The 14,011-nt window shown below is 34.8% G+C and overlaps 1 protein-coding gene across 22 annotated transcripts in view; it reads left to right on the forward strand.

The window, feature by feature from the left end:
* Window positions 1-14,011, forward strand: part of PTPRD (protein tyrosine phosphatase receptor type D) — a 380,568-nt gene that overhangs the window by 338,873 nt on the left and 27,684 nt on the right. For all 22 annotated transcript variants that reach the window (XM_040580319.1, XM_040580317.1, XM_040580325.1 and 19 more), the window contains 2 exons: window positions 3,287-3,406; window positions 4,128-4,282. In XM_040580319.1, the coding sequence (XP_040436253.1) occupies window positions 3,287-3,406; window positions 4,128-4,282 (275 nt within the window). The remainder of the gene's footprint in view (window positions 1-3,286; window positions 3,407-4,127; window positions 4,283-14,011) is intronic.

Below are 14,011 nucleotides of genomic sequence, written 5' to 3' on the forward strand. Positions count from 1 at the left end.
CTCTGAAAACAAATAAACCTTGTAATTCTATTTCTGAAGGAGGTCACCTTATCATTACCATACCTTACCATGTTGAAGTTGTCTGTTTTCCAAAAAATGTACAGAAGTGAGGAAAAAATTTCTCATACTACAGGGAAATAAAAAAAGAGCTAAAAGCACGAAAACATTTGGCAAATAATTTCAAAATTGTCTTGTTGACATTTAGTGTTAAATTATGGATGACTCAAGTGGTTTATGATTTTATTTTTTCCTGAAAAAAAATTAATATGTAACTTCTGAAAAATAAACTTACTTTAAGTCCTGAAAGCTGGGATCTTAAAATGGGACAAAACATTTAACAAAAACTCTGTCTCAGGAAATAGTGTCTTAACAATGTACTTACATTATTTGATTCTCTGCTGCTGCTGAGGTCCAATAGAAAACATCGTTCTGATCTCTCACAAAGATAAATTGGATTCTAAATTGTTAGGAGTATTGGGAATGTAAGGTTTATGATCACAGAGCAGAAGAGTGTAGGAGCAGGTAAGGGCTCATCTCTGAAGAAGACCTCTTGTTCTGAGAAAAATCAGGAGGCAAAAGAAGTAAAAGATGTCAGCTTACGTTTCATGTACTCTTCCAGAGGGTCAAATCCACATCAATTCGAAATCAGGTTTTCTTTCTAAAATTTTTATATTTCTTTTCATCTATTTCCACTTTCAAATAATATATATACTGCTCTACAGACCGTTTAAATCTTTGAACAGTTAGTGTCTGCTTCCAGCAGCAGTCCTCTGCATCAGCTAGCTCTCACAGAAAGTATTTTAAAAAATATATAAATTATTGGAGTTTATGTTAGATAAACTTAATAAATGGAAAAAAAATAAACCTCCTAAAATATTCACCTACAAGAGTAGGCACATAATTTTCTCCCAGATTGACTGAAAAGGAACAATTTTCTACAGGCTTCTAAATCTGAGTACATGCTTAACATTAGATAAATGAAAATAAAAAAGTATTTTCTGTTCTTTGCAAAGATGGGGGTTATTATGTTCTTAATTTCCATTTAATGTTTTTGTTAAACATTTATTTATCTCTATTACATTTGGAATTTGTTTTTATGAAGTGTTTCTAGCGAGAAAACTGGTTAATTTTTTAGGCATGCTTTCTGGAAGCTGACACTGCTTCTATGAGCATACAATTTACATTTGGGAACTGCAGCGTAAAGAGGACTACACATTTAGGCATGCAAAAGCATTACCAGATATTTTTTTTTTTATTCATTTTATTAAAAGTACATAGAGTTTTCTACCATTTTTAATGGTTTTCTGAAAACAATAATCATTCAAACCCAACAGGTTTTGTCAGCTATTTATACTAAACCTGTAGTTGCTAAGATTACAAACAACAGCTATTGTGTATCAACATTTTCCATGAAAAAAAAATATGTCGTTCTGTGGGAATTAATAAATAATAAACCACAACTTGTCTAAAATACAGCTAACCAATATAGACACAAGCTACACTGTGTCTATATCAATGATAAAGTGAAATTAAATCTATTATATTATATTGAAACAACTCAGTTGTAAATTTATATTTTAGTCTGATTTGCAGAAGACCAGAAGGGCTTCTTTTAGTATTAAGAATCTTGCAAGTGAATCATTGATATTCATGAAGTACCTGCAATAGTTACTCTTCCACTATTTCAGTAAATGGCACAGGGAACTGTTTACTTAATTACTCTTAATAAGAGTATTTTATAGACTGTTAATCCCATTTTAAAGACTGTATTATCAATAAACATTTTTCGTTTCTTTGTTCCAATGCATTATCTATAAATTATCAATTCCTGTAAAAAATTGTTCCAGTTTTTTTGCCTCTAATTAATGTTAATCACTTGCTTCAGCAGTTAGAATTTTTTCTCATCTTTATCTAGATTACTTGTTCTCAGACTGTGTTTTGTGAACCATTAGTGATCTGTGACCTGTGAGCCTCAAAATAAAATGATCTGGAAGCAAAAGCTGTTCGGGACTGGGGAGTATGAAAGCATACTAAGTTTTTTTCAATAAGTACTGCGCAGCCTAAGAAACCTAGAGAACACATGAACTTCAAAGATGCATATCTTAATTTTCTATTTTGGGGGAATCATCAGTTTTTCTCTTGGATTAGCATAATCACATATTTGTGGGAAATACTGTGCTTTAATCAGCTTTTGTGTTTCTCACAGTTTGTGTATTCTCACTGAATTTGTTATGAGTCTGGCTTAAAGTCATTAATGAAGACATTTATTGAACAAATGCAGTGTATTATTACTGGATTCAGAGTACACCTCTTTTCTGTACTGTATGCAAGGCTAACTGATAAGAATGTCTTGTTATAAATAGAATGGAGATGGTCTTGGTTTCACCAGTCACCGAAAGGCAAATATTTTCAGGTTTTTAACTCCCATACTACTTTCTACCATGTTTTCTGATTGTTTTAGGCATTCAAGATTTCTTTTTTCATAATAGCTTTCATCATAAATACCATTTCCAACTGAAACAAATTATTGAGCCTCAGCAATGATGATAAACATATGGTACTATTATGCATCATTTTATACAGTATTATTTCAGCTCAGTATTCTAAAATATCGCGAGTTTAAATGGAGATTTCTGTGAAACAAATGTCCTGTGTCTTTTAAAATGTGATGAATGAGCTCTTTCAAACCATGTTTTTTAAATGCCTGTGACCACAGCTTTGTTATATGCTTCGTAACACTGATCTGAGGAAAAAAAAAAGTGTTTTCTCACAGTTCTTAGTTGTTGATCTGTGTGCTAAAATTGTTTCTTAAAAACTTCAGGTTTTTACTGAGATATTTGTATATATACTAAATATTAACATCTCAACAACAGTTTATATGTTTTTGGACTAATGGGAAGTGGGTGAAATATGGCAATTATTCAAAAAATTGTCTGTCTACGTTTACTGGACTAATACTGTTCTTAAATTCTGAACTGTGAAAGATGAATTACTGAAGATACAGGTCATATCTAGCTATAATAAATTGTTTATCTATAATTACTAGTATTTCTTCATCATCTGCCCCACAGAATTCACCAATATCCATTATGGAAGAAGATACTTAAGGGCTACTACCAGAAGAGCAGTTCTTGTGGGTGACAAAACAAATTTCTTCTGTTGGTTCCTTAGCAGTTGTTGAACATTCTATCTCCACACACTTTAAAAACCTGCAGTGATATACACTCAGTTATGTACTAAATGTCAGTTTGAAATGTCTTAAATAATTACCTCTTTTTCACTACAGGTGAAGTGTGATCAGTACTGGCCGAGCAGAGGCACAGAAACTTACGGACTAATCCAAGTGACGCTTTTAGACACTGTTGAATTGGCAACCTACTGCGTTCGTACATTTGCACTTTACAAGGTATGTATACTTCTATATACTTACAATGTACTTTTAAAATTTAAATGTAGGCAACTTCTGTCTTTTCCTTTTTCTTCCCCTCCCCTTTCCCCTCCCCTTCCCCTCCCCATTCCTCTTCCCTTTCCCCTTCTGTTTCCCCTTCCCTTTCTTTTCCCCTTCCCTTCCTTCCTTCCCTCCTTCCCTCCTTCCTTCCTTCCTTCCTTCCTTGCTTCCTTCCTTCCTTCCTTTCGTCCCATCACTCTCTCCTTCTTGCCTCCCTGCCCTCCTTCTTTTGCTTCCTGCCTTCCCTGCCTTTCTCCTTTTTTTCCTGACTCCCTTTCTTCCCTTTCCCTCCTTCCACTTTTCTCCCTCATTTCCCCCTAGCAGCACTGAACAATGAGACTTTTTGCTCCAGTCTATAGAGTGTTTTTTTCTTACAGCATGGAGTTTTCTAAGTTAACACGGAGCTCTCACTACGAAAAACCATTTAACAATGGAATACTAACTAAAGCTCTGGTACTTATGGGGATGTGTTACTGTTAAAGTTGTTAACATTGTTTGAATCCTGCAATACAGAATATAAAAAAAATTCCCTCCATAGCATGAGTTCTGTTTCTCTGTGAACCCAAATGCAATTTAAATACACTTTGCTGGAATATATGCTTCTGCAGTTGTTTCATTTTAAAATGCCAGTATTGCATCCAGTGGCAGTTTTGTCATGACTTTTTTTTAAATTTCATAGAATGGTTCAAGTGAGAAAAGGGAAGTGAGGCAATTCCAGTTCACTGCCTGGCCTGACCATGGTGTCCCAGAACACCCAACGCCATTCTTAGCTTTCCTGCGACGAGTCAAGACCTGCAACCCACCTGATGCTGGACCTATGGTTGTACATTGCAGGTAAGCCCAGAATTCCTTTCAAAGCATCTTAAGTCAAGATTTCTGCTTTCTGTTTTGTTGCAGACAAAAACATTTTCTTTCAAAGAGATGTCTGAGTCTGCCAAAGTAAAAAGATGGTTGCAATGCAAACTGGGGACCTTACTATGGCACTGCCAACTTGGGTGGGCCAGAATTATTTTTTTTTGGTCTGTGCAAGAAGAATTACTTTTAGAATATCTGAAGATCTACAGGGAGAATGTCTGCAGGGAGAGTACATATGTATCTATGGCACTCTGAAGGTGGCATGAAAAAGAAAAAGGATAGTGTTAAGAACCTGAATATCAAAGAAAGTGTGTTTTGAGCAATTAAAGAGCTTTTGAAATGATTACTTTTTTTGTGTGTGAAAGTCAAGAACATGAAAATTAAGAAAGATAAATGGCAAATTTTATTGAAAATAGGTAGAAACTTTAATCTTTATTTGAGGTTAAACCCTCAGTTTAGGACTGCGAGGAGTTGGAACTGCAAAGGTTACCTGGGAACAGGCTGAGCTCAGTTCCAGGGAAATGAGGGCTCCATGCTGTTTGCAAGGTAGCAAACCTCTTTAGGCATTATAAGGTATGAATTAACAAATTCTGAAATGAAAAACATCAGCTCCTTTGAAAGTTCTGGGAGTAAGGAAGATGAAGAGAAAGAGACAGGGATTCTTTGGAAGTATTTGTCAAGAGCAGATCTTTTAGAAAGCCTTAAAATAACACAGTCATCAGAACATATATGCTAATCCTGATAGAAGTAAGCTGTGAGATGGGCCCTCCTCATTCCAGGTCTGTGTTGGTATAGCTTACGTAGTTTACTGTCCTGCCCCTTTCAGAGTGAATTCCTAAGGTCACAAATTTTTGTGAACTTCATTTTGGGATACCTTCAATTAGTAAGGCTGAGAGCTACTACACCTTGTTCACTGAAGCTTAAAATGGTCTGCACATTTGAAAACCAGTCTTTTTGTCATCCAAAAACTGGGGAATAGGAATTACAAGTATTACAGCATACCAACTACCTCTAGTTCTGGCTTCTTACATATTAATAAGGCAGCCATAGATGATGGTTATTTGAACATTTTCAAAGTGATTAAAAGAGCCTCTTGTAAATAAGACAGGAAAATAAAGTCAACAGGAAAACAAAATAAGCAGGACTTCAATGTTGAAAAGCACAACCTGTTTAGAAAGACCGAAGAGTATGGAAGATAGATATTTACTGCTTATTGAAATGCCAGGGTTAGGAATGTGGAATAAATATAAAAAATAAGACAAATCTGTTTATATAGTTTGCTGAGTATTTCCTGAAAGAAGCAAAATCTTTTTGTACCTGTGTTTACAGGATCTTAAAATATTTTGAATATTGGCTGGAAGTGTGGATTGCCTCAGCTATAATTTTGACAGCTTGATCCTTAAAAAGCGTCCCTCCAAAGATGCTCAGCAGTAAAGATGCTATGCTCTAAATCAAAACCAAAACTAATAGAAGAAATGAATCCTCCCACTCTGGGAAGGCTGTTAAGTTAGTACAATTACCTAAATTCTCTCAGTGCAAAAATAGACGAATTAAACCAGTTATTAAGAGTCATGCAGCAAGTCATTGGAAAAGATGAAATAAAATACAGAGTTTATTGTCACTCAGTGGTATTGATGAAATGCAAGGTTATTATTGTCTCTGTCATTGGTTACACATGCAAATTTCAGTGAAAGTGGTGATCAGGTTGTGTAGTATGATTTGCTGCCTGCTTAGGGACTGTTTTTCCCAATTTCTTATTTATCAATACTCTACAATATGCATATCCTGGTGGTAAATGTGTTGAAGCTCTTTGCCTTAGGTGTAGCTTCTGAAGACATTAAGATTTTAGGCATTTCATATGAACTGTTTTCTACAATGTGGGCTTCTACATATTCTATTATTTTAGCAAACCTTTTAAATCCCACTCCCAAAAATTTGTATATGAGCAGAACAAGTAATGAACCCAGATTTCGTCGAAATTTACGGATTTATGTCTATGTATTTAAAAATTTTATGTGGCTGAGCATGTAGCAGGAAGTGTTGTGGACAGCCCAAAGTTTGAGTGTACTCATTAACTCATCAGTGTTAGTGTGCTATCTAAGTGATAGACCAACAAGAATAAGTTGCTAAAGTCTTTGTTACAGCAGTAATGTTAATGTGGATGTCTCTTTTCAGGCGTATTGTAGCAACATTGTATTTTGAGATTTGCATTGGCTTATTATTTTGAATTTGACATTACTGAATTAGTAAAAAAATCCAAAGAGGAACAATGACAGAAAATCAGCACAATTTTTTTTTAGGCTAAAAGATATATCTTTCATTCGGCAGCATGAAAAACTTCCACATTTAGTTTGAAATGAAAGTACTGGACATGCCTAAAAACACACCCAAACCATTTTATTTTTGAACTAGAAAAGTAAGCAAGTTTTCTATTTATCTATTTTATCTTACAACCTGCTTTCAGATTTTTCTTTCCTCTCTTCTCTGTTGCTCACTTTCTAAATTCCTCCATTCCACTCTCTCCTTTCCTTCTCATCCTCAGTCATTTAATTTTTTCCAATATATTTTCTCTCCAGTGTCTGGGCTACCCTTTATTCTGTGGGCTGCTAATTATATTCAATTTCTGTCCTTCAACTCCACTATTTTCTCAAACTCCTTTCACTGTTTTTTACTATACTGCTGAACCATTTCAATACAAAATATGTTCTTACATGTCTTAGTATGTTCTGTGAAGAAAGATTGCCATCCAATGGTAGCATTCTTCTGCCAGCTTTTGTCTTGCATCATCTTCCACTGTCTTCTGGTAGTCATCCTTTTCCATGGAGATATTTTATCTGCCCTTGAAAAACTTCTTGCTTTCCTTTCTTTCTTTGCTGGCTCCTAGTCTGCCTCTGCAACCTTTTTAAAAAGTCCTTTTTTCCTTCTTCTGTATCTTATCTATCTCTGTCTCCCATGTTGTGTTCAGGACTCCCTAAGTCTCTTTGTTAAAGCTTATGTACTGCCATCATTTAGATATTAAAAGTACTTCAAACTTTCTCCACTAGAACAAAACAGTATGATACAAGACCATACCCGGTATCCTTTGCCTGTGGTAGGCAGTGCTTTCCCATGATATCCCACTGAAGGGATAATATGAGTTTACTCCCCAGTGGGAACATGGGATTCATAATGGGCAGTGTAAGACATCTGAGATAGCACTGGTGCTTTCTTTTATGTTTCTTCCAGTACCTAACAACCTGTCAGAGCTCAGGAAATTAAAATAATGACATGTTATAGAAGTAAAATATACAAGAAGGACTACTTTTCAAAATTTGTTTGGTAAAAAGAAAGAGTAGATATGAAAAAGCTGTGGAAGAAGCATTTTTTTTCTGCAAAGCTTTTAACCCATAAAAAAATGAAAAGCAAAGCTAGTGGGCAACTAAGTACAGGGAGAAGCTGTTTGTCTATATTTCTGTGGATTTAGCTCAGAGTTTCTTACTGCTCAAAAGTTATCTCCTTTTTGCTTTTGATTCCAGTAAACACCCTGTAAAAACAACAGGAGCCTGCCTGAGAGAAGAACCAGCTATCTGCGTTTTGATCCTTAGAGAGCAACACCCTAATTTATTCTGTATTTATAAATAGACATTGTAGGTTTAGCCCAAGCTTTTCCTTACTGCATTCTCCACATTTGCCTTAATAGTGACCAACAGTTATCTTTCAGTCCACTTCATGTTAAGAGATTCAGTTTTTTCCAGTTTGCTTGGTAGTTTTGGGATATGGCTATATATCCTATAGAGAATCAAGGTGGTTAGAGATTCAGTTCGTGAGTGTGGCCCCAGAGCAGTTTGTATCAAAGCCTCAGTAGCTGATAACCTAGTTTAATATTCTGTTCCTAGGAAATCGTGTTGAATGTGTAAATAATTATTTTAATAACTAACAGTGTGCTTAGTGGGAAAAAGTGTGAGGTGAAAACACATGACAGCTGAATAACTCACCCTGTAAATATTTGAATGCATTCTATTCATGTAATAGTGACCAGAAAAAATATGCATAGTCTTAACTGGTGAAATTAACTGTGATGTAAGTATTACCATTCAAAACTACCATTCTGATAAATGCATGTCAAACAAATGCAAGTATAAGACTTTATAACAAATTTTGTTTGATGAAACCAAAGAAAAATACATAATTATTTGTTCAGAATTTATGATAATATTAGTAATTATTTGTTACTAATGTCCATGCAACAGACATCTTTGCATGTCATTTACACATCTACTTTTGATTATTAAGTTTTGTTGCCTGTGCAGTATTGAATTTCAATCTAATATAGAAGTTAAAAACGTGTTGAGAAATGTCATACATACATTTTACTAGTCAAAGCTCTTACTTGTGCAGAAAAGTTGGCAGATTTTTAATCTGAAAAGGAAGTTAAAGTATAATTAAAGCTATGTAATTTTAAGATGAAAACATGGATCGTTGCTGAAAGGATTGTGAAGCATTAAAGGGAACGTCAAGACCAAAACTAAATGCAGATTTATTTCTTTTTATTTTTTTTTAATGTATGTAACCCGATATTCTGGTAGGATTACCTGTATGAAAACAGTGTAGTTGTAAAAATATAAATTCATAATGCCATTGCACTCTTTTTCCAGGACAAAAAATCTATATTTTTCTGTCTATATCCACCAGGATATAGTTAAATTTAGGAACATATTTGTCATAAACTGCCATGTTCCGTGATCCTTGCTTAAGTTACATTCTCCCAAAGACAGGAGTATCAGTCTTTACAGTGTGAGATTTGATGGAGGAAAGCGGCTGAATCAAAGGGAAAGGTGGATGCAAAAATAAAAAAAGAATAACACAAAAGAAATGTAACAATCCCATCCTGTTTGTAGATACTTTTTGTGATGTCTGTTCAAATCTTGACTCGGCTTGTTTAGAATACCTTGTGTGAAGACTTTTCTGTGTTCATTGAAATACTTCATGCAGGTAGATGCTTTTTCATTTACAGACTGTTGTATTTTAAATCCGTATTCTTTCAGTACCCTTGCACAGAACTTGAGTACTATCACAATCCAACCAGTATCTCTGCATGACTTGCCCTAATTTGCAGAGCTGATGTAGAAAAAAAAAGGTTTCTTTAATGAGAGTATGCAGGCTTAAACCCTAGGATTCTGCATCTGTGGGGCTGTAATGTGTGGTCTAACGATAGTGGGGAAAGCATACATTTTTGTTTGAAGTTGGATTAGTGCAGGCAAACAGGTGCTAATCAGATCACAATAAAATAGCACTGGAGGATGTTTTTTTTTTCCACTGTTTTCAAAACATCACAGAAACTTTAGTAGTTAGTTCAGTAACACTACATAAAAGCTTAACATGTAAGTGCAATCCCATATGTTCAAATCTCTCTTTTTAATACCATCACCAAGGGGCATATCTTCAAGATATTTTGTGAACAGTTTTGGCAGGTACTGCTAATGCTGCTATTGCAAACAGAAAAACTGGGATGTTTGGAAGAATGTGACTGGTTTAAGTAAAACCATGTCTAAGTATACTAACATAACCCATTAGTACAGTAAAAACAAGCTAATTTTCAAAAAATAACAGAACGCAGTGTTATCTTCTATTTCTTAAAGTAGAATACTTACATAATTTTTATTCAATGTTTCAGAATAAAAAATAAAATTTTAAAAACATACATACATACATTATATATATATATATATATATATATATATGGCAGTGGTTTTCCAATCTATTGTTTTACTTCCCCTACATATCTTTTGAATCTCCCTACCACTTTTGCCATATGCCTCACAAGCACTCATTTTCTAATCCTGGCAGTAAGTAAGTTGCAGATGACTGTCTATGCTTTTTCATGCGGGGAAAAACAATAACCCCAGCACATATTGAGAAATCTCACAAAGAAGATTGAAAAATACTTAAAGCTCCCTCATTCCTTCCTCTCCCTACCCTGAGAAAAACTCAGGATCTATCTAACTTCCCTGGACAGCCAAAAGCTCTGAAGAGGAAAAGATAGTAAAGGCATTTTAGTATGACAAGTATTTTAATATCAGAAATATTCTGAACTTCCTCTGCTTTACCTACATGTCTTTATCCAACAGCTATTGGGTTGCTACTATATATGAGACAGTATTATACATTATCCATATACAAAAACACTGTAACATTCTTTCCTATCCAGGTTGTAGGTCACCATATAGCTCATTAAGACAACTTTTTTTTTCTCAAAATTTCTCTTTGTTCACAAATAAAAAACAAAAGGGGACAGATAAGGTTGTTGTTGTTAGATTCTCTTCTTAAATTAATGCATACTTGATGACCTTGCTTTAGGATGTTTAGTTCATCTTAATATAAGAACACAGCAATGAGTAAATGTCCATGTTTCCATGTTTTCCATTGAATTCCATTTGTACTGATTGTGTCAATTACTCTGACCGTGCAGTCAGAGTAACTGACTGGGCGGCATTTCATTTCTACACATAACATTCTTGTTGAGACTTATTTCATTTCTACATGTTCCTTACATAAAGTACACCAAGGCATGCAGATTTTTGATACCTTGGGAGCTTGATCTCTGTTTAAAGAAGTGAAACTCCTAATTTAGGTATTTTTGAGCGGTTCTGTCTTCATGTAGTTGGAATTGTAGAATCTAGTGGAAAATGAGAAAAAGTCTAGGAGAAAGCTTGATAAATGCTACCTGGCAGAAACTAAGACTGATTTCTCACCAGCACACTGATTGACAAGTCATCAATACAGCAAGACTTTATTATATTTATAAATATGGATTTAAATATATGTGTGTGTGTGTGTGTGTGTGTGTATATACATATATATATATATAATCACTTGTGTAATAAGTGTCATCACTGAGAGACATGTCAGGACTCACCTTCATATTCTCACCATAAAATCTTTTCAAGGCTGTGAAAATTTAGATTCCAAAAGCTTCATCAGTTGAAGACCCTGGCTGGTAAGATTTTTCACCTAATTGCTGTGCTATGCTCATGCAATTATACGGACAAAAAGCAGAGTCTCCATCTGTATGCTGACACAGCTAGTGATGGAAGTGTAATGCTGAACATTTTTTTTTCTCTGTTTCAAATTTGAGTGTCATTAGTTAGGGTCATCTTGATTGCAAAGATACCTTCTCCAACTGATCACTCTTTAACTTAAGTGGAGTCTGGTTCTTATTAGCCTAGGTCTCTAATTTGTTTCCTTAAATTTAGATGCTCACATGTGAAAACCTGGAATTATGAACATTATAAAGATTACCATACAGTACTTAATGTGACAGTGTGCAGGATCTTTAAAGATTAAGTTGCCTTGGTATTTTTAGTCTTTATAGGAAAATACTATGCTACATTATCTAGAAGTCCTCCATGTGGTGTCAAATACCACCAAACTGATGCTGATCCACTTTCAAGTTTCATCTTAAGTTAGAAAACAGCTATACACAGCAAACCAGCCTTTCCTAAAATCTGAATTGAAACTGCTGTGTGGACAGTGTCTGCTGCCATTCTTTATAAGCATAAAACTCACTGGAACTTAACTGGAATTATTAAAATTATAAAGCATACAAATAACAAATAATAGCAGTATTTCTTCATGCAGTTTCAAATAATGGAAAATAGCTATTTGTGGTCTTTTGATTAAATTAGGCCTGTGTATAGAGCCGTCTAGGGTTGGCACTGAGCCTGTGGTTCGGGAGATTACACCCCCACTGCTGTGACTCAGGGCTGGATTATCTTTTGAAATCCTAAAAAACTGCCATGACTGTACAACGCAAGATTTTGTTTCTGGTAGAAGTCAGAAATCTGTAGAAGAACATAGTGGTCTGTCTAGGCTGGTATCCTGTCTCTGACAATGGCAGATGTCAAAACTTTCAGGGGAAAGCATAAAACACCAATGTCAAGAATATTTCGGTAAAGTTTCCTTGCCAGCAGCAAGCAGTTATGACTAGTTTAGCCCTGTTTCATAAGGACTTCAATTATTTCCCCCCGTTATTCCTTTAACTAGCTGAAGAAGCTGGTGGGTACTTTATTGTTCATATTCAGGATTGTACACACATTTTAAAGAACAAAACCAAACAGCCTTATCTTTGACTTTTTTCCTTGTCTAGGTATTATTTTCTGACGAGTAGTTTCAGATATTGTGTTAGAAGGTATCAATTTACTGTTATTTTGGAGACGTGTCTCTTCATTTCACTAAATATCTTTAGATAAAGGGAGAAAAAAGAATATTCATTAATGCTGTTTCTTATTTTACATGTCTACAACTTCCCCTTGTCTTCATCCATCGTAGAAAACGAGGGCAGCAAAATCCTAACCTGCTTCAGTACTTGTCCTGTGGAGGGACGTGGCAGGAAATCTTCACATCCTTAGTCTTTTTGCTGGCCATCTCACCTCCCTCATTCGTGACGTACCCTTTTTTTGTAGCCTTTGCAACTAACTATTCCCCAGTCTTATTATTTTTATTATTTTTTTAATAAAGGTAAGGCAGCAAAAATATTTCCAGAATTACGCCATGTTTTCTTTCTAAATCGTTCAGGGAACATACTGAGACTTGACTTGGATTCGGCCGACAAATGGTTTCGGTTGAGGAGATCTCCTGGAGACTGATGACTTTTCACTGAGTGAAATAACCTGCCTCTTATTAAAATGTAATAATTTTCAGGAAGATTTTTTTTAACAGAAGCTGTGCCTTTTCCATGTGTTATCTCAAATTACAAATATATTAGCACTGATAATTATTTCCATATATATATTATCATGTCCTACAAGGCCTGTAATTTCCTTTGACCTAAGCTGTAGTTTGATACATTATTTGATCAGTGCTCTTAGTGAGTCATTTTATCCATATGTATTTAGTTAATTGGTTATTTTTCTCCCCGCCCATGTTTATATATAATATACTCTATAAAGGAAAAGGAAATCTGACTGCTTGCAGCTGAGTCTAGTAAAAGAGCAATTAGGTTCTATCAGAGCCAGCAGCTGTCCATAATGAATTCTGAATTAAAATTATGAGTGAAGAAAAGAATCCAGCCATCTGCAGGAAATGTGAAAATATTTTTGTAACCCAATAGCTGAATTCTGGAAAGGGGTATCTCTGAGATTTCCCAGCTGTACCTACAGTAAATTCCGGAATATCCATGGACACACAGTATACTGGAACACATTGCATCAACTTGGCTACCCAGCGTATTTGGCTATCTTCAAACAAGCTGTATTTTTATCTAAAGTAATCAACATCAAAGCCTATTTAGTTTCTAGAAGTAAAAAGGAGCTTTAAAAATAGTCCTGTTACCTTTTTGTGGATGCTTTTCATTCAGTGTTCTGCCCTGAATATTAATCTTCATTTTTCATGCTTTTATAGACTTCAGGGTCTCATCACTTATTTGTCAATGACTGCTGGTGTGGTGCCCTTTTTTTTTTTTTTTCCCCTCCTGAATTTTACAAATTGTTGAAAATTAATTGTTGAAAAATTACTGTAATACTACCCAAGTTCATTTTACAGCTACTTCGAAATTTCTACCTAAATTTAACTAAGATCTGACTAAGATTTTCATTATAACTTGTCCACAGTATTTGGTCATAAGTTCAAAATCCTGCAAAAAAGAGACACCAGAGTCCAACCTCTAAATGACAAATTAAGAAATGTAAAATTCTCAGTGTTATTAACTTCTCACTAACTGATTTTCTACTG

Source organism: Falco naumanni, chromosome Z (genome assembly GCF_017639655.2).
Source record: "Falco naumanni isolate bFalNau1 chromosome Z, bFalNau1.pat, whole genome shotgun sequence".
In the NCBI taxonomy this organism is placed as follows: Eukaryota; Metazoa; Chordata; class Aves; order Falconiformes; family Falconidae; genus Falco; species Falco naumanni.